Source organism: Desmodus rotundus, chromosome 1 (assembly GCF_022682495.2).
Source record: "Desmodus rotundus isolate HL8 chromosome 1, HLdesRot8A.1, whole genome shotgun sequence".
Taxonomy (NCBI): Eukaryota; Metazoa; Chordata; class Mammalia; order Chiroptera; family Phyllostomidae; genus Desmodus; species Desmodus rotundus.
Window position 1 is genome coordinate 28549961 of NC_071387.1, and position 19151 is coordinate 28569111.

Sequence of the window (19151 nt, forward strand, 5' to 3'; positions counted from 1 at the left end):
TCAGTGCTGTGGGCAGTCCATCTCAGCCCCTGAATCCCTCTCCTCTGATCATCTTATCTGATTATGTTGGCAAAAAGTGTTCTTTGCTGTGTGTCTTGGAGCAAATTGCTTGACCCCTCTGAGCTTTACTTATCTATTAAATGGGAATAGCCAGCTATCCACTGCATATTCCTGTAGGAAACGGTGGGCACTAAATGAGAAAAGGATGTTTTGCAAGCTCATAACACAGTGTATACCCAAGGGGTGGAGTTGTGACTTGTACAGTACCAACTGCAAGTGTTGCCTCCCAGGCTCTGTTACAGTTTAATCCTGTGCCCCTCCGACCTGGAACATCGTTTCTCAGTTGCACTGATGCTCCTGTCAGCCCAGGGAAGAAAGACCTTCAAGTAGATTGGGGAAACATGCTGTAGATCAGCCAGACTTGTTTGAACCCCAATTTTGCCACTTACCAGCTGTGACCTTGAGCTTGAGTTCTCGGAGGCACTGTTTCCTCTTCTGTACCATGGTGGTAAAAATACCCTCCTCTGGGGTTACAAGGAGGACAGATAGCAGATTGCGCTAGATGGCTAACATGGCGCCTGGTCCCTTGGTACTGTCATACCTGGGAGGAGGACCTGGGCAGGTGGCTTAAGTCCATACATTCTCACTAGGGTTTCCGAACCCCTGCCCTGCTTATCCAGGAGGGCTGTGTGGGAGCCAGGCAGTATGGCACGTGCAGAAGTGCTCCAAAAGCATGTACGCCGTTCTCTATCAGTGTGAGCACCATCAAGAACAGGTGATGACAGCCCTGGGGAAGATGGGGACATTCATCTCTCAGTTTCAACTGCCAGCCAAAATTCAGTCCAGCAGAACACACAATTCTTTTCTGTCTTCTCACCGCTCAGATTGTTAAGCTCTGCCCTCCAATCCAGAGTTCTTACAGACGCAATTTCACTAAAAGAATAAACTGCATGTAAAGTAAAATGTATGTGTATTATTTTTATCCATTATTTAATCTCAATTGGAGCCAACTCTACAAGAATGGCTTATTGATTTGTCAAAAAAAATGGCAGGCCATTAGGACATGCTTTGTAAACAACCCTCAGATCGCTCTGGCACCTGAGAGACCCTGGAAAAACACTCTGGTGAGAAAAGATTGAAAGACATATTTTTGTACCAAAATCGATGAGTGTATGAAAAGGTTTTGAGATGCTGAATAATAAGTAGAAACAACTCATTATGTTTCAGCAAGTATTATTATTAAAAGTGTCAAAGCTTGCAGTTTATTAGCAAGATACTTGGTCCAGGGTTACCCTATACTTTAATCTAAAAATAGTGCATTTGAGGAAAATACCAAAACGAAAGGGAAAATTCTATGTGAGCAGACAGTATAATAATTAAACTGAGAGACTTAAAGAAAACCAAAGAAGTACATGAGTACACAAAAGGTTGTGAAGCTAAGTGGGGGTGAGGGCCGGGAGGCGCCGTGAGAAGGGCCTCAGGTGTCATCCTGGGGACGTGACACAGCACGGACATGACCCCAGGCCGGCCAGCGCAGATGTCAGCCATGCATAGGAATGCATTCTGGGAAGATCATTTCTTTTCGGTGTTCCTTGTAGCAAATATTTTGACTTTATAACAAGTTATTTCCCAAGTTGCTAGCTTTCCTTTTTGATTTTTTTTACTTGGGGCAGGTGAGGAGGCTGACCGTACCCCTATATTGCTATATCTGTGAATGGGACACCTGGGTGCTATTCCCTGGGCTGGTCATTCCATCTCACAGTGTGGGCAACCGACTCCTGGGCCTCCCGGGACGGAGTGACGCCACAGCAGCACAGGCAGGCTCCTGGCTTAAGGCAACTCCCAGAATTCTGGGAGGCTCTGTCCCTGTTCCCAAAGTCTTTGGGGCAAGAGGCAGCATTTCTTACGTTATCCTGAGGTTACAAGATGATTGAAATTACACAGGGACATCTGAAGCCTTTTGCCTTTTAGAACCAGAGGGACCTAGGACGCTCCAAGGGATTGTGTAGACCAGCCTCCCATCAGGTCCTCAGATCCTTCCAGTACCAAAGGACTTACTATTTTTCCCTTACTGTCCCGACTGGTCTCTCTGGGCCCACACAGGTCCTTTTGGCAGTGACCGCCTTCTTGGTCCAAACTCAGCGGTCTGTCCCTCCAGTTGTAACTCACAGGTTCCACGGCTGGGACTTAGGGCAAAATTGAAGGGAGTGCCAAAACCCTCAGTAATCAAGGTAAAAAAAAAACAAACCTTAATGCAATATTTTTTAGAATTCAAAATTAATGCAGAATATCCATAATGAACAAAATACCAAAATTTTAAATAGAGACAAGATCCTCAGGCCCAGGATTAGGGTAAACTAAGTGATTTGAGCCTCACGATGGCAGGATTGGGTCTTATCTTTATTTAGTATTTTGATATTTTGTTCATTATAGACTTTCTATATTAGTTTTGATTTACTAAAATGTCATGTATCTTGACTACTGAGCATTTTGACTCCCTCTTAAATTCTGCACTGAAAGGGAGCACCTTGTTTGCCTCCCCCTGATCCTGGCCTTGAACGAGTAGTATCTGTCAAGCCCCTTCCTGGGCTGAGCTGTCCTTCATACTTGCTCTTGCTGAGCGCTCTCTCCCCAGGGTGTAGGGCCCAGCACTAAAAAGCATTCCTATTTATGGTATGACCACAAGCTAACTTCTCCAACCAGCCTTCAAAAGTCCATGGTCAAAGGAAGTTCTAGAGAGTTGAGAAATGTTTCCTGAATTTGAACTTGCATTTTACATGACTTCTGGGGGTGGATTGGTGGTCAGCAGGGCACAGGCTGCTGGTTGATGCCCATATTTTGGGGTCCATCAGTGTCCGTGAAGACAAGCAAACATGTATACAACCATGCCAAGTCAATGGGCTCTTGCCATCCTCACTATTTACATGTAGGGGAGCTAAGGGGCTTGAATAATGACCGCTGAAAAGACATGTCTGCATCCTAACCCTTGGAACTTGTGAATGTGACCTCATTTGGAGAAAAAGGTCTTCAAAGATGTCATTAACTTAAGGATCTTGAGATGAGATTGTCCATGATTACCTGGGTAGGCCCTAAATCCAATAACAAATGTCCTCATAAAAGAAAGGAAGAGGGAGGTTTGCCACGGGGAGAAGAAGGTCACGGGAAGGCAAAGGCAGAGGCTGAAGTGATGCATCTGCAAAACGAAGGCTCCAAGTATTGCTGGCAGGCACCCGAGCTAGGAGAGGGGGCATGGGCCGGATTCTCCCTCGGAGTCCCCAGGGGGCGGCAACCCTGCCAGCACCCTAGTTTCAGACTTCTGGTCTCCAGGACTGTGAGAGAGTAAGTTTCTGTTGTTTTAAGCCACCCAGTTTGTGGAAATTTGGAATGGCAGCCACAGGAAATGAATACAGTCTTCGAGAAGGTCAGAGAGAGATCCAGGACTTGAAGCCAGGACTGCCAGTTTCCCACGCTGTGCACTTTCCTCTATCCAGCATGCTGTCCTTCTAGACAGGTGACACGCTTAGGAACCGAATGCAGCCAAATAAGTCCTTTCTTTCTGTGACGTCTCAGCGAGCCCCTGTTAGTAAGTGGTGTAGTAGGAGGATACCGGAGAGCTGGCACAAATTCTGGCATCCCCACCATTTAATTCAGCTGGTCACACTTTCTCCCTGGGTGTCAGTATTTTCAACTGAAAATGAGAGATTTGGACCACATAACTCCTGGTGTCCTTTCCTAGCTAAGTTCTCTGCCGTATTGGGTCATTACAGCAAGCTGTGGTGACACAAACCCATTACAACGTCAAACCCTGGAATCCCAGGATAAAGGTGACTCCTGCAAGAGGAAGTCACCCAATCAGATGGGACAGTTTTCCTTCCTGGATTCATTCTCCAAGGTTCCCTCTTTCATATGCCTGTCTCCAGTGTCAAGCCGTTCGAGCTCTCTCATTGGCACTCAGGAGGTCTCTAGTAGCAGGAATAACAAGATCACGGTCTCCCTCCAGAGCACGTTGATCAATCCCTTTCTATTGGAATTTCCAATGATGGAACAAGCACAGACCTCCTGGCTTCCCTATCCCAGAGCTCAGCCTTCCGGAACCTCTGAACGCTTGCTTTGACTCTAATGTCTTGGCTTTTTCTCCTGGTTGAGGTTCCCCATCACTGTTCTCCCCCCTCAAAATGACTCTCTTGACATTGATGATTTCCAGTGTCATCTTTCACTTTTCCAAGTCCCATTAGGTTTGTTTCCATGGTTAGCATTTGTGATTCTGGTCAGGTCTCTCTGGTGACAGCTCAGGCTTGCCGATAAGGACTTCTTCCCAGTAGGGTTCCCCTGTTGAGATACAGAGCTGGTCCAGGCCCCAGATGGAGGTGTTCACAGGACCCTGGAATCAGTGGGGACCTCAGAGGTGGTCCCAACACTCTATCAAAGGCACAGGCTCATTCTCTTGAGTTTTGTAATGTTTTCTGGCCCAGAAGCTTCTGCGACCATCATGACTTTCTATATGACTTTCTATTCAGCACAATTGGAGGAAGCACAAATCTAGTGAGTCCTCAACTTAGAGGCAATGACCCGTGAACCGCTGCACCCATCATTGTCACGGCCATGGGAGCTCCATCACAAAGGTCATGGAGCTTTGAGGGATGAGGTTGTACAGAGGTGTCTTACAAAGTACCAGATACAAAACAGGTGCTCAACAAACTGGAGTTCTTGCCATTCTCCAGCACAGGAGCCTCAGGGTAGGAAAAAGGAGTAGTGAGGTGGATGGCAAGTCTGCAACCCAGAGTTATGTGAGGTGAGGAACAGCCTAAGGAATTGGGATTACTTTTGGTCTTTTTTAAATAATTGTTTTTGTTTAAGTAGAATGCCCATACACCCACAACCCAGGTCAAAAAAAGAAAGAAAATTAGTAACAATCCAAAAGCCATCCTTAGGCCCTGTCCCATTCAATACCCACAGCCAGAAGTAACCATTCTTCTGACTTCTATTACTGTACAGATGATTTTACTTAAATAAATGAAAGCATGCAGTATATGAGGTCTGTACAGAAAAAGTCCAGCCATTGTTAATACAATGTGCAACATTGATGTAACCTGGCAGCCAAGGAGAGTGGACTGGAATGCGCATGTGTGAACAAGGATGACTTCACTGTACTAGTCAGTGGTCAGTGGGGCAGTAGATGCCATTGAGTGAGCATATGTGCTCCCTACAGCCCAGATTTGGTGCCCTGTGACTTCGGCTTTTCCCAAAACTAAAATCACCTTTGAAAGGGAAGAGATTTCAGACCATCGATGAGATTCAGGAAAATACAACAGGGCAAATGATGGTGATTGGGAGAACTATGTGAGGTCCCAAGGTGCCTACTTTGAAGGGGACTACGGTGTAATTGTCCTGTGTACAATGTTTCTTGTATCTTCTTCAATGAATGTCTCTATTTTTCATATCACATGGCTGGATACCTTCTGGACAGACCTTTGTATACAGTTTGGGGCCTTCCTCTTTCACACAATATAATGTTAGTAAGATTAGTTGTGTAGATATTTGTTTATTTTCACTGCTGTGTAAGTTTTCCACTGTTTGACTATTGTGTGTAATGTTGCTTTGAACATCACTGTACATCTCTTGGTAAATACTTTGAAATCCCTTTTCTACAGTAAGTGTTCTGATCTGTCCAGTTACTTTTTTAGTATCTTCAGGTTTAGGGTGGATTAGTCTTGCTGGTCCCTATTCTACCTTACCTTGAATGGCTCCAATCATCTGGTTTTTTTCCCACAGTTTTCTTCGATCTACTTTTATTTGCCACAAGCCTTTCACAGGGCACAAGTGAGCAAAAGCGTAGGTGATTGTAGTGCTGGGATTTGTTAACTTTTCTCTTTATTCACGGTGACTTTGCAGTTTTTGTATTCCCCATCTTCTGTTATTGGTGAGGGTATGATCTTCTATAAAATTTTGCATAAGGCCATTTTATATAAGGCCATTAATATGGTTTGGGGACTTTGGGAAGGTTAATTAAACACACAGTTTGCATTGTCTTCAGCTGCCTGGAAGTCCTCTAAATGGTATTTTTTAATGAACAGAAATTCTTTATTCTAATGAAGCCCCAAAGTCATGAAGGTATTTTCCTCTCTTGTCTTTTAGAAGTGTTATTGTTTCACCTTTCACATTTAGATCTACAGTCAACCTGGAGTTGATTTTGTGTGTGGTGTGAGGTAAGGATCAAGATTCTTCTTCATCCTTCCTTTTTCGTATGGACATCTGAGTCATTATCAGTTATTGAAAAGTCCACCTCTTCCCACACTGTGATGCCGTATTTCCTTTATCATAAATCAAATGACTGCATATATCTGTTTCTGTTTCTATAATTTATTTTCTCTTCCATTTGTTTGTCTGTTTTTCACCAGAACACCTCTGCCTTACTTACTTACTTACTTACTTACTATAGTTTTATAGTAAGTCTTGATAACTGTTATACTTAAGAAGACCATCCTCTTCTTTCATAGCTGTTCTTAGCTATTTTTGTCTCTGTGCATTTTTGTGTGCAGTTGTGAATCAGGTTATCAGTTTACACACACACACACAAACCTGCTCTGGTTTTTGTTGGAATTTTGTTGAATCTGTAGATTAATGTAGGGGAAACTGACACCTTTATATTATAGAGTCTTCTGATTCACAAATTTTGTATATCCCTACATTTACTTAAACGGTCTTAAATTTCTGTCAAGAATATTTTATAGTCATCCTTGTAGAATCACACGCATTTTGTTTGTTTATTTCTGGGTACTTGATGTGTTTTGGTGAGCATGTGTTCAAGTGACCACTGAGTGCCTACTTAGGGCTAAAATTTCTGAGCTAAAAGATTTGCATGTGTTCAGCTTTAGTAGACACTGCAAAACAATTTCTAAAGTGGTTGCACCAATTTACACACTCACCAGCAGTGATTGAGAGTTCCAGTTGGTTTGCATGCTCACCAACATTTGGTATTACCAGCTTTTTAATTTTAGCCAGTCTGTGGGTGTGTAGTTTTAATTTACATTTCCCTGATGACCAACAAAGTTGGGCATCTTTTCATATCTTTATTGGCCATTTTGATTTTCTCTTTCATAAACTGCCCATTCAGGTCTTTTGCCTATTGTTCTACTTGGAGTCTCTGCCTATTTCTTAGTGACTTGTAAAAATTCTTTTTCTATTCTGTATATACATTCTTGAATAGTTTATGTATATCTTCTCCCATTCTGTATTTTATCTCTGCACTCTCTTAATGATGTGTTTTGATGAACAGAAATTCTTTTTAGTTTTTATCCATACCCAAAGACATTTTTTCATTGCTTTTAGAGAGAGAGAAACATAAATGTGAGAAAGAAACATTGATTGGCTGCCTCCCACATGTGCCCTGACCAGGGAGTTAACCTGCAACCTAGGTATGTGCCCTGACTGGGAATCAAACCCACAACCTTTCAGTTATGGGACGATGCTGCAACCTACTGAGCCACACCAGCCAGGGCTGGAGAACAGAAATTCTTCATTGTAATGTCATCCAGTTTATTAGTCTTCTTTATAATTAGTGTATGTGTCCTGTAGAAGCGTCTTTGCCCAGTCAAGCTCATGAAGATATTTTCCTGACTTGTCTTTTAGAAGTTGTGTTTTACTTTTCATATTTAGATATGGAACCCACATGGAATTAATTTTATGTATGGTCTGAGATAAAACCAAGATTAACTTTTTTCAGTATGGATAACCATTTGATTTGGGACCGCTTGTCCTCCCTGTCCCCTATGCTACCGCAGTCACCCTCGTCGTAAGATGAATGACTGTATCTGGTGTGGATCTGTTTCTGGACTTCCTATTCTCCTCCTTTGGTCTGTTGGCCTAGCTTTTAACCAACACCACACTGTCTTAATAATCAAAGCTTTATAATAAGACCAGATACCTGATGGTGTAAATCCTTCATCCTTGTTGTTCTTCTTTAAGATTTTCTTGGATGTTCTTGGCTCTGATGTAATTTTTCACTGAGATCTACCCACATATTTACATTTTCTATTACTTTTCATTCCTCCCTGCATTTCTGTCCTTTTGTTTATGATAATTTTCTTTCTGCCTAAAGAACTCTTGGTCTTTTTTTTTTACTGTGTTTGTTGGAGACAAATCCTCCCAGTTTCTGTTGTCTGAGATTTTCTTTCTTTCACCTTTAATTTTTAGAGATACATTAACTAGGTGTAGAATTCTGGATGATCTATTATTTTCTTTCAGCACTTTAGGATGTCATTTTATTGTCTTTCAGCTTTCATTGTTTCTATTAAGTCAGCTGTCAAGCTTCCTGTTGCTCTTTTGAGAGTAATGCCTCCTTTTTCTTTTTGTCCTTCTGGCTGCTTTTAAGATTTTTGTTTTTGCTTTGATCTTCAGCAGTGTTATAATGCTTTGCTAAGTGAGGTTTTTGTGTGTGTTCATGTTGATTGGAGTTCACAGAGCCTTATAGAACTTCATGAATCTGTGAGTTGATGTGTGTTTGGGAAATGGAAAGACAATAAATGTCTTTAAATGTCGCTTCTCCCTATTCTGTCTTTCCTCACATTCCAGGACACCAATTATACATATGCTATACATTTTCAACATTGCTTATCTTCATTTCTTATGTTCTATTCTTTTTTCCTTTCTTTACTTCAGTCTGAATATTTACTACTAAACTTTCTTACAGTTCACTAACCTATTTTCCGCTGTATCCAATATGCTTCTTCATTCATTTATTGAATTCTTATTTTCAGTTATTTTATTTTTTATTTTTAGAATTTCTATTTTATTATATTTTTCTTTCATAGCTCCCAATTTCTACTGATAGTCTATATCTTTTAATCTCTTTTTTGAACATATAACTCATGCTATTTTAGAGCCCATGTCTAGTAACTTCCAAATTTGGAATGCCTGTGGGTCTATGTCTATTTTCTACCTTTCTTCTTTCCCAAATTACTTACTTTTCTTCTTTTCTTTTAGTAATTGTATGGTCTTATCTCCAGTATACATGGTAAATTTGATTAACTGATGTGGATATGAAAATCTGTGGAGGCTGCAGACGGTGTTCTCTTTCTCCAGAGAAGATTGATTTGTTTTCAAGCAGGCAGCTAGGATAGGGGCAGATCGCTTTAATCCAATCAATAATTGAGGTGATTCAGGCTTCATTTTAGTTTTTGTAAGGCCTGACCTGTTTTGGTTTGCCCTTATTTCTGGTGCTTGTCGTTCAGCATTCTCAGCTGAAATCCTGGGGTGTTACTGGCCCTGGACTCCAACTTGTGCCTTCCTGATACTCTGAAGCTCCAAAGACTGCTGCTTATTTGCTTAGCAGCACCACTTTTTACTCGACTTCTCAGCCTCTTGCTTTATGCAGCTTGGTTATCAGCAAATATTTCAAATGCAAATGCCAGTCTGAATACCGGGCTCACTTTTTTGTTTTCTTTATGTCCCAGGCCCTGGCACTACCAGCCTTCTGCTCTGCTCTCCCTAAACTACGGGGTTTTTGTTTCCCCTTCTCTGTGGAACTGCCGAAAACTCTGATTTAGTGGTTCCTCTTTCTGCAATGAGCCTTACAAGTTATCAGATGCTTCAAGGGAAAAGAGCAAAGAATGTTGGGCTCTTCTCAAAGCATGTCTCCTCGCTCCAGAATCTTGGCTCCTCGAGTCCTGGATGTCCTGGTTGCTTTCTGATGCCTTTGAATATCTCTTTTTCTATTTTATTCTGCTTTTCCGAGCTTTCTTCATAAGAGCTTTGATCTGACATAAGCTATTTCGTCATAGTCAGGATAGAAGTCTGAATTGAGACTATTGCACTTAAAAGGAGGAGAGCCTGTGGAGAATGGGGATAAGCATGTCGCTGTCTTCAGCTCTTAAAGGCACTGTAAGGAAGAGCAGCCATTTATTGTGGCTTCACAGGAAGATGTAGCAGGCCGAACAGAAGTTACAGGTGGATGTGAACTCTGCATCCAGAAGGATAGTCCCACAGATATCAAGAACCCCTCCAGTGGAAGGCTCTGCCTGAGAGAGAGTGCACTTCCCAGCACTGGAGGAGTCTCAGGAGGGGCTCAACAAACCCGGAAGTTGCTATTGAGAAGATCCAATAGTTGGTTTATAGAAGGGACTTAATCAATGGTAACTGATTCGTATATTATTGAAATCTTCGAAGGTGTTCAGGAGTCCAGATGTCTGAGTTATCTCACAGACACACTGGAACAAAATGCAGAGCCCAGGCATCTGCATTTTCATCAAGGTCCCAGTGGTGCACAGCCTGGTGTGGAGGAACCGTAGACTGATTGAGACTCTGTGATTCCAGCACCTTTTGAGGAATTCTGGGGAGAAACTGGGCGGGTTTTAGAGCTGCAGAGGGAATGGAGTGAGGGGGGCGCCGTTGGAGATGTGTCCTTGTCCTCTTCCTCCTCTGTTCAGTCTGTGAGCCCCCTCCTCCAAAAGCAACAGTTAGTCACCCTGTGCGGTTAGCAAGCCTGTGTGGGCTAGCCTGGGAACCTAACCACTATTTATAACAGGGTTTCTATGGAAAAGTATGTTCCAAGTTCCAACAACTGCCTTTCAGAAATATGCTGGAGCGCAACCTGTCAGTAAGTGGGACAACCCATATAAAGTTATTTTCTCAGAAACTTTTAGCATCTCATACACTTGACCTCAGACAATGGGTAATTAATCAGCTTTCCATGTTGGCTTTCCAATGGAAGAAGTACTCCCAACCTGAATAGTGGGAGACCTGCTTCAAGAACAACTATTACTTGTTCTCAGACAATTGTCCCTTCCCGCTGTCCTTGTTTTGCCCAAGGGAGTTTGGTGCTGGCCTCACCTGGGCAGTGATGAATGGCTTGGGATAGAAGGCGGCGGCATAGCCTCCAGCTGGGTGCTTGCACAGACCGGGAGAATGAGGTCACTTTTCAGGGTTTAGCTACACCTGAGCCCCATTCCAAGGGCTCTGACTGCAGAAAGGAGGCAAATAGCCAAATTTCCATTGTTTTCCACCCTCCCTCTGCCCTTGGGCCTGGAATGAAGAACAGTTTTTGAGATAGAAAAGATACAGATTTGTAAGTACATGTGTGAAAGGATCTGCAGAGGCTTGTGTTGGCCCCAAGGTCAAACTGAATAAACAGTATGATCTTGATCCCTCTAGTGTCCCCGCAAAAACAGAAAACCTCAATAAACTATATCAAGGAAGTTTTAAAATGGCACTAGTACCTCTAGGTGAGACCGCACTCAGGTCTGGACTCCCGACTTTAGGAGGGTCACAGAAGCCTTGAAAGATGCCCCAGAGGCATGTTCTGAATGGGAAGGGAAGAGGTCTGGAGACGTCATCCGAATGGAATCATTAGGTTGACTAAATGGGACGCAAAGACAGACACCAGCAGCCCTGGCGCCTCTGTGTGCATCAGAAAGAACTCACAGGAGCGAAATCCTGGAGGAGAGAAGTCAAGGGGACCTCATTCGTTTCAGGCCTAAAGCAGTTAATTAAAGAAAGATGCATTCAAATAATTTTAGTACTTTTCAAATAGCCAGTAGCTGAATTAACCAGAAATCAATTTACATCGCATTTAAACATCAAAGAAAAATATAGCCAAATAGTAAAAAGTGGAAAAATAACAAGGGTGCATTAAAACAAAACATTAAAGGAATGACGACCGCCACAGCAACAGGGTATTAAACAGCAGTGCACTTAAGAAATAAAAATAATGAAAGGGACTCGCTATAATCATTAACCAGAGAAATGCAAATTAAAATTAAAAGGAGATATGCTTTTTTCTTAACAAACTGACAGGGACTTTTAAAATTAAAATACCTGTTGTTGTCAAAGAGACAGGGAAGTGGGCACTTTCATACCCAGTGAAATTTTAATTTTTCACATTTGAAGAGAATAAATTAGCTCTATCTATATATGTGTGAATATTGTTTAAGTTTTGTATTCCCTTTGTCAGCAATTATACTTTTAAGAATGTATTCTGAAAAAAAATTACCAGTGTGTGTTTAGAAAATTTAGATACAAGGATACTTTTGCCTAAATGTCCAATAATTGGAAGCTGTTAAGGAAGTACAGGTAGGCTGTGCACAGCTGGAGGACTGCGGAGCCCTGGGCTCTGGCACCGCCTCAGGGTCTCCAGGGAATCCTGTCAAGTGACCGTGCGGCTGCCAGAGCCCATGCTCACATCCTGGACCTTTAATTTCAATAGCAGTGGCTGGTACTCATAGGCGCCCTCCAAGTCCTGGACCCTGGACTGGGCACTTTGCACGCTTCATCTCACCGAACCCTCATGTCACCCAACAAGGGAGAACACGGAGACCTGGGGAGACAGGACCCACCTCAGGTCACAGTTGGCAACCCACAGAGCTGGGCCTGGAGGGCAGGTCGGCCTGCTTCCACACCCTGTCCTCATCACACAGCCAGGCTCTTGTCTCTGTTCCTGAGAGGAAACTTCTGGGTCACTTGGTCCAACCTCCTCACTTTTCAGAGGGAGAAACTGAGACTTAGAAAGAGTCTCTCATGCAAATTAAAACCACAATGAGGTATCACCTCACACTGGTCAGAACAGCCATCATCAAAAAATCAACAAACAGCAAGTGCTCGGGAGGATGTGGGGAAAAGGGAACCGTCGTGCACTATTGGTGGGAATGCAGACTGGTGCAGCCACTGTGGAAAACAGTATGGAATTTCCTCAGAAAACTAAAAATGGAACTGCCTTTTGATCCAGAGATCCCACAGCTGGAATTAAACCCCAATAATCTTGAAACACCAATTCAAAAGAACCTAGGCACCCCAATGTTCATAGCAGCACAATTTACAATAGCCAAGTGCTAGAAGCAACCTAAGTGCCCATCAGTAAATGAATGGATAAAAAAACCTGTGGTACATTTACACAATGGAATTCTACACAGCAGAGAGAAAGAAGGAGCTCCTCCCCTTTGCAACAGCGTGGGTGGAACTGGAGAACATTATGCTAAGTGAAACAAGCCAGGCAGTGAAAGACAATACTATATGATCTCACCTATAAGTGGAACCTAATTAACAAAATGAACAAATGAGCAAAATAGAACCAGAGACATGGAAAAAAGGAACAGACTAACAGTGACCAGAGGGGAGAGGGGAGGGGGATAACAGGGGAAAGAAGAAGAAGGAACTAGTCAAGGAACAAGTATGGATGACCCATGGACATAGACAACAGGGTGGGGGTTGACTGTGGGAGCGGGGGTGTGGGCAGGGCAGGGAAGAGCAATGGGGGGGAAATTGGGACAACTGTAATAGAATAACAATAACATATAAATAAATAATGGGGGGAGAAAGGGTCTCTGTGGGTGTTGTGTTGTGTTCTAGTGATACCTCAGTGATCAAGACAGCATCCCTGAGCCCATGGAGCTTAACTCTAGCTGTGGGGAGGGAGGCTGGAACAGCAGACAACAAGCAAGTAAACCCGTAAGTAGGAAAATTACAAACATGAAAAGTACAAGAGAGAAGATAAAACCAGAAGCTAGAGAATGCCTCTGGTGAGAGGGGTTCAGAAAGGGTGTGGGTCAGGAAACTGTCCCCCAAAAGTGACCAGTGTTGATGTAGGAAGGCAGAGAATATCATGGAAAGATCTGGGGAAGGAGCTTTCCAGCAGAGGAAACATCTAGTGCAGAAGCCCTGAGGTGCAAACAAACCCCAATATGATTGAAGGGCCCCCAGAGGTTAGCAGAGAGAGAGCCCCCTAGTGGACCATTTCTGCTCCCCCAGGAGGAGCGAAATGGTGAGGGATGACTGCAGAAGGCCAGCCCCAGGGGGCTGTGGGGGGCGGGGGCCAGGGGCGGGGCAAGCCATAGTGCTGTCACCTGGAAGGAGCCTTAGTTTGGAGAGAGTTTGTGCCGTGTATCTGGACTGAGGAACAGAATGTGATGGCTGAACGGATGTGTTTCTGAGGAAAGCTAAGCAGGGATGAAACCTGAGTCATCCCACAGGAGCTGTAACAAAGAGGAGGAAGTGGATCCTTTGCGGGGTCACCAGCATTCACACTTGGTCGGGCAGAAGTCCTCGCCTGCAGGTGCCACGGTGTTGGCTGTCCCCAGGCACCTGTGAGTGACCACACTCTGCTAGTGTGTTGAGCCAAGGGCAAGAGACTTGGGCTTCAGCCATGGGACCACCCAGCCTTTGATGGCTCAGCTTCACCACCCTCCTGTGCACTAAGCCTGGCCCCAGACAACTTGGGGTGGTTTTCAAAGAGAAGTTGTGCCCTCTCAAGTCAAAAATGAGAGAATAACAGAGATAGAATTGGACCAGTCCAGTCTAGCTACACACGTGCGCGTGTGCATGCTCACACCCAAGCACAAGCTGTGTGACCTCTCTGGAGGTCTCTGTGCTGCAGGCTGCAGTGGTGGGGCTTATGGCACCACATCTAAGGGCCCTTTCCAATGTAAAATGACAGTGAGTCGATGGTTTCTACATGTAATTTGTCCCCAAAGGGGGTTTTTCCAAAGACTAAACCATGGGCTCTGATGCCCTTTCTGGGAGAGGGGCTCAGACGTGGTTTGAGAAAGGCCGTGCAGAGGCTGAGGGTAACGGGCTCCCCGTGGCAGCCTTCAAATGGATGTGTGAGCTTCAGGGCCTGGAGTGAAAAGGCGCTTTCAGTACTTTGTAACTACAGTCAGAATGTTAATATCCCCAGTGAATTTTGTTCTGAAATTCAGTTCAATGGGAGAAAAGAATTCTTCTTCTTCTTTTTTATTGTCGAGTTATTACCAGATCCTGCTGTACTATGGAAGAGGAAAGAGGAGGGTATGATGTAGGGTTAGTGCAGCCCTTGCCCCTGGGCCCCTGGGCCCCTGGGACCTGCCCTAGGGCCCATGCTCTGAGAGGGCCTTGCTCAGGCCTCATGGAGCTCAGAATCCACAAGGCCACCAGGGTTTGCCCAGCCAGAGCCTGTACCTCTCTCCTTCCTAGGCCACGCCCTGAATTCCCTGGCCAAGTGGCTGGAGCTGCTTCTGGTGCTGGGGAATCTCTTGCCTGGGTCATCCTCTTAAGGGTGAACCGCACCTCTAGGGTAGGCAACGGCCTGCCGATGCTGGAAGGTAGGGAGGTGTGTGTGGATGGAGCTTGGCTGGTCTGCCAGGGTGGGCCACAGAGCAAGGCTGGCTCTCCTCGTGCTGCCAGGGCCAGCCGGAAGCTCTGAGGAGCCCTACAATTAGGAAGATATATTTCTTATGATGGGGAGATAGAAAAGATTTATCAGTGAGTTGGTCTATCTATAATTTACATCTTTAGACATGGGATGTGGGCCTACGCTGGTTGTCTAGCCCTAGGCCCTGCAAATATCAGGAAGGACCCTGGTTAGGGTTCATGATTCCTTCACCCTAACTTTGCCAGATACCAGATTCAAATCTCAGCCCTGCCACTCACTGGCTCTGTGGTGCTAGGCAAGTCAACTTCCCAGAATCAGTTTCCTCGCCTATAAAACGGGGTGATCATGGTACCTGCCCATGAGGTTGTTGTGAGGATTAAATGAGATAACGCACAGAAAGAGCCTGGACGTTCCGAGAGTCTCAGCTCTCGGCACTGCGTCCCTGCAGGTGGTAACCTGGTGTCCCCCACCCCTTGTTTTCCAGACTCCACAGCAGTACGAGAGAGAGTACAACAGCAAGCGGTCGGGCGTGGGGCCCAGCAAGTTCCACGGGTACGCTTACGACGGCATCTGGGTCATCGCCAAGACACTGCAGAGGGCCATGGAGACGCTGCACGCCAGCAGCCGGCACCAGCGGATCCAGGACTTCAACTACACGGACCACACGCTGGGCAGGATCATCCTCAACGCCATGAATGAGACCAACTTCTTCGGGGTCACGGTCAGTCCCAGGCCCCTGGCTATGCTTTCCTCAGTGCCCCTTGGAGACATACCCAGCAAGGAGGGCTGTGTCGCACACCCTCCAACGCTGGCTCCATTCCCTCCGATTGCTTGCGTAACTTCCTGTGGGTCGTGGGCTTTCAGGGCTGCTGAAACTGGAGGTGCCGTGGATGCTCTCGGGCATGTTGGGAAAATGCTTTTCTGTAACTCATGGATTAGAGAGGCCGTAATGGGTTGGCTGCAAACAGAGCAGGTGGGACTCACCAGGCAAGGAAGTGGGGCAGGTAGCAGAAGCTCTAGACCTAATGTTAGATTCAAATCCTGGACCTTTACTTTCAAGTTACTTCTTTGAACACAGTTTTCATTCCCTAAATGGAAATGATACCTATTCTGTTAGGTAATTGCAACGGTTAGCCATTACAGAGTAAAAACTGCTCATATTTGTTGAGCAAGCAACTTGCTCTGAACCTCAAGTTTTTCATCTGAGAAATGGGAATAATGATGTGTGTCTAGCATAGAAGTTGGTGAAATTAGTAATGATAATAATGGCTAATAATTCTTGAATGCTTCTTATGTGCTAGATACTACACTAATAAGCACTTTATGTAGCTTAAACTCAATAACTTATGTCCAGCGCTAGGCACTCAAAAAATGCTAGTGATTGCTTTTGTTGATAATGGTCTCATTGCATCCCTTTGTCATTCATAGGAAGTAGGTCATTAGAGGTGAGGAGCCTGGAGCTCAGAGCATTTAAGCACTGAATCTAATCAGAGAGAGAGCTGGAATATGGACTGGGTCTGGTTCTTAATTGTTGTGTTACCCTACCTCCTTGTAATGGACCTAAGTGGCAGTTATTTCTGTCTCGTGGTGATGTATTTGTCCTTGACTCTGCTCCCGGAAAACATGAAAAATGTGTCTAAAGAGTAGGTTGAAATGGCTAAAGTGCTGCCTCAGTTTTGAAGAGTTGTTTACGGAATCAGTCTGTCTTGGGGCGTTAAGAGAAGGAGATAAGATGAGTTGGTCGGTGCATTTCTTCACTGTTCCTATTCCTAGTGCGCGCACTCAGACTGGCCCTGGGGTGTGGTCTGGTGGCCCGGGCACTGAGCGCCTGCACAGTGTAGACAGTGGTGTGGACACCGAGGCGAGGGAGATGGCTCCCTGTCCTGGAGCCTGTGGTCAAGACGCAGGGGCTGGGCCTCAACACAGATGACAAGAGGTGAGCAGCGCTGCGGGAGAAGCTGTGTGAGCCCAGAGGGATTTCTGTGACCTTTGGTGAAAAAGTCAGAGAAGGCCTCTGGGAAAAGGCAGCCTGTGAGCTGTGCCTCTGACATGCCGAGAGGGGGCTGGCCACCCGGCCAGGTAGAACGTCATGCACAAGACAGAAATACGTGCGTGTGTTCTGGGAACATTGGAAAGGAGGACGACAAGGCTGGAAAGGTAGATCGGAGCCCATTTCTGAAGGAACAAGCTATGGAGATGGGCCTCTGTCTTCAAAGTCAAAGCTTCTCCAAGTGCACCCGACCAGCAGCACCAGTGTGCCCTGGGGGCCAGTGAGAAGCGTGAAGTCTGGGGCCCTACCCCAGACCCACCCACTCGGAGCACGGGGCTGGGGCCCGTGGCTGCGGTGTAGCAGACCCTCTCCGGGATTCTAATGCACGCTGGAGCTCGACGACCAGTGAAGTTGGTGTTTGCAGCACAGCCTACATTTGGACCGGAAAGTTTAACAGCTTTCCTCAGAAGAGTGGTTTAAAAAATATTTTTTTTTTATCCTCAGAACCTCTTATAAAATCTCACATGGTGCCTGGTATATATAATTCAGGTGGAAAAGGAGCTTCTCAGGTGAACAGAGGAGGAGCCTGGAGCCCTGTCTGTTCAACCCCATCTTCCCACAGCCCCCACCACATCCCACCCAACAGCCTGGAGACCCCTCCCTCCAAAAGGCTCCACAGAGCACTGAAGACTTTTTCCTTCATGTACAAATCCAGATTGAGACTTACAGAGGGATGGGGTCCCCCAGGGCCCCACTGGAGCAAAGCTGTCTCAAGACAAGGGTACACTTATTCAGGTCATCTTTTCCCATGCTGCTTCTCACTTAATAGAATGAGTTCATATAACCCCAAGTTATAATGGCTGGATAGAGAGCTACAGAATCTAGGAAGCATTTTGCCGTCTCTCATCATCCTAGAACTCAGGCATTTGGCCTGAGGTATCTTAGTTGGAGATCATTTATAACCACTTCTAAGTGCTCCCTTTCATCTGATCCAAATAATTCATAGTCCCTACTTGATGAGCAATTAAATAAGACAGCCTGAATCACTTCACACGGCTCGAAGATGAGTGTCTTTTTAATGGGAAATTCCTTGACACGTATTTATGACTGTTCCGACTTGTGACTCATAATCCAGCGAATGTCAGGACAGAAAGCAGTCTTACAGATCCTCCAATTCGACCCCTTCTGATTGTAGATGAGGATCTGAGGTACCGACAGGGGCCTTCCAAAGTCACACACGGAGGATATTGATTCAGCAAAGCCAGGTAGCTCTGCTTGGTCCGGCCCCCACCACGCCCAGTGCCATCTTCCCCTCTTTGTGCAAGTCACCCATCAGCTGAGAAAGATGTTGCAACAGAGAAACATTCTCCACTCCCCCACACCCCCCGTTCCTCCTGAGCCCTTTTGTCCCATATTAACAGGTGCTTGTCCCTGGGCTGTAGTGCAGATTTCATTAACGTGGCCTTCCAATCAGAGGGAGAAAAAGGACGTCTGCTGACAAAATAAAAAGTGTCTCTGTGGTCCAAGGACACCACAGAAGGCCAAGTTCAACCATAAATAAAGAGCTAGAAAGGAAGGGAACAGGAGAGGTGGAAATAGATGGGTGCATTTCCTCTTTGCTGAAGGGTTTTCATTATACAGCACACGCCATATCCATTTTTCCCCTCTCAGGCAGACACCTTCTTCTGGGTCACCCATTCAGCATGTTTACTATACAGAAAATCATTTAAACACATTAAATTAATTGTATCTGTGACTCAATTTTAATTGATTCAGTATGCACACTCTCAGCTGGGAGCTGGGCCCATGGCTCCCGGCTAGCATGTGGAAGAGGAGATTTTTGCCATGCATCCCAGGCCGGGAATCTGGTATAGCTTGGGGTCCAGCTCTGTTTTGTGTTCTCAGGAAGCTCTCCCCCCAGTTACCGTGCTCAGGGAACACCCAGAAGTGGGACTCTGCGTGTCCACCTGCACACAGGTGGCCTGGGGATCCTGCCCGCCTCAGACTCCCTATGCGCACGGATCTGATTTTCAGCCTGGTTATAAC

The 19151-nt window shown here is 45.3% G+C and overlaps 1 protein-coding gene across 1 annotated transcript in view; it reads left to right on the top strand.

The window, feature by feature from the left end:
* Positions 1-19151, top strand: part of GABBR2 (gamma-aminobutyric acid type B receptor subunit 2) — a 330217-nt gene that overhangs the window by 181619 nt on the left and 129447 nt on the right. The window contains exon 7 of the mRNA XM_053922306.1: positions 15600-15836. Coding sequence (XP_053778281.1) covers positions 15600-15836 — 237 coding nt within the window. The remainder of the gene's footprint in view (positions 1-15599; positions 15837-19151) is intronic.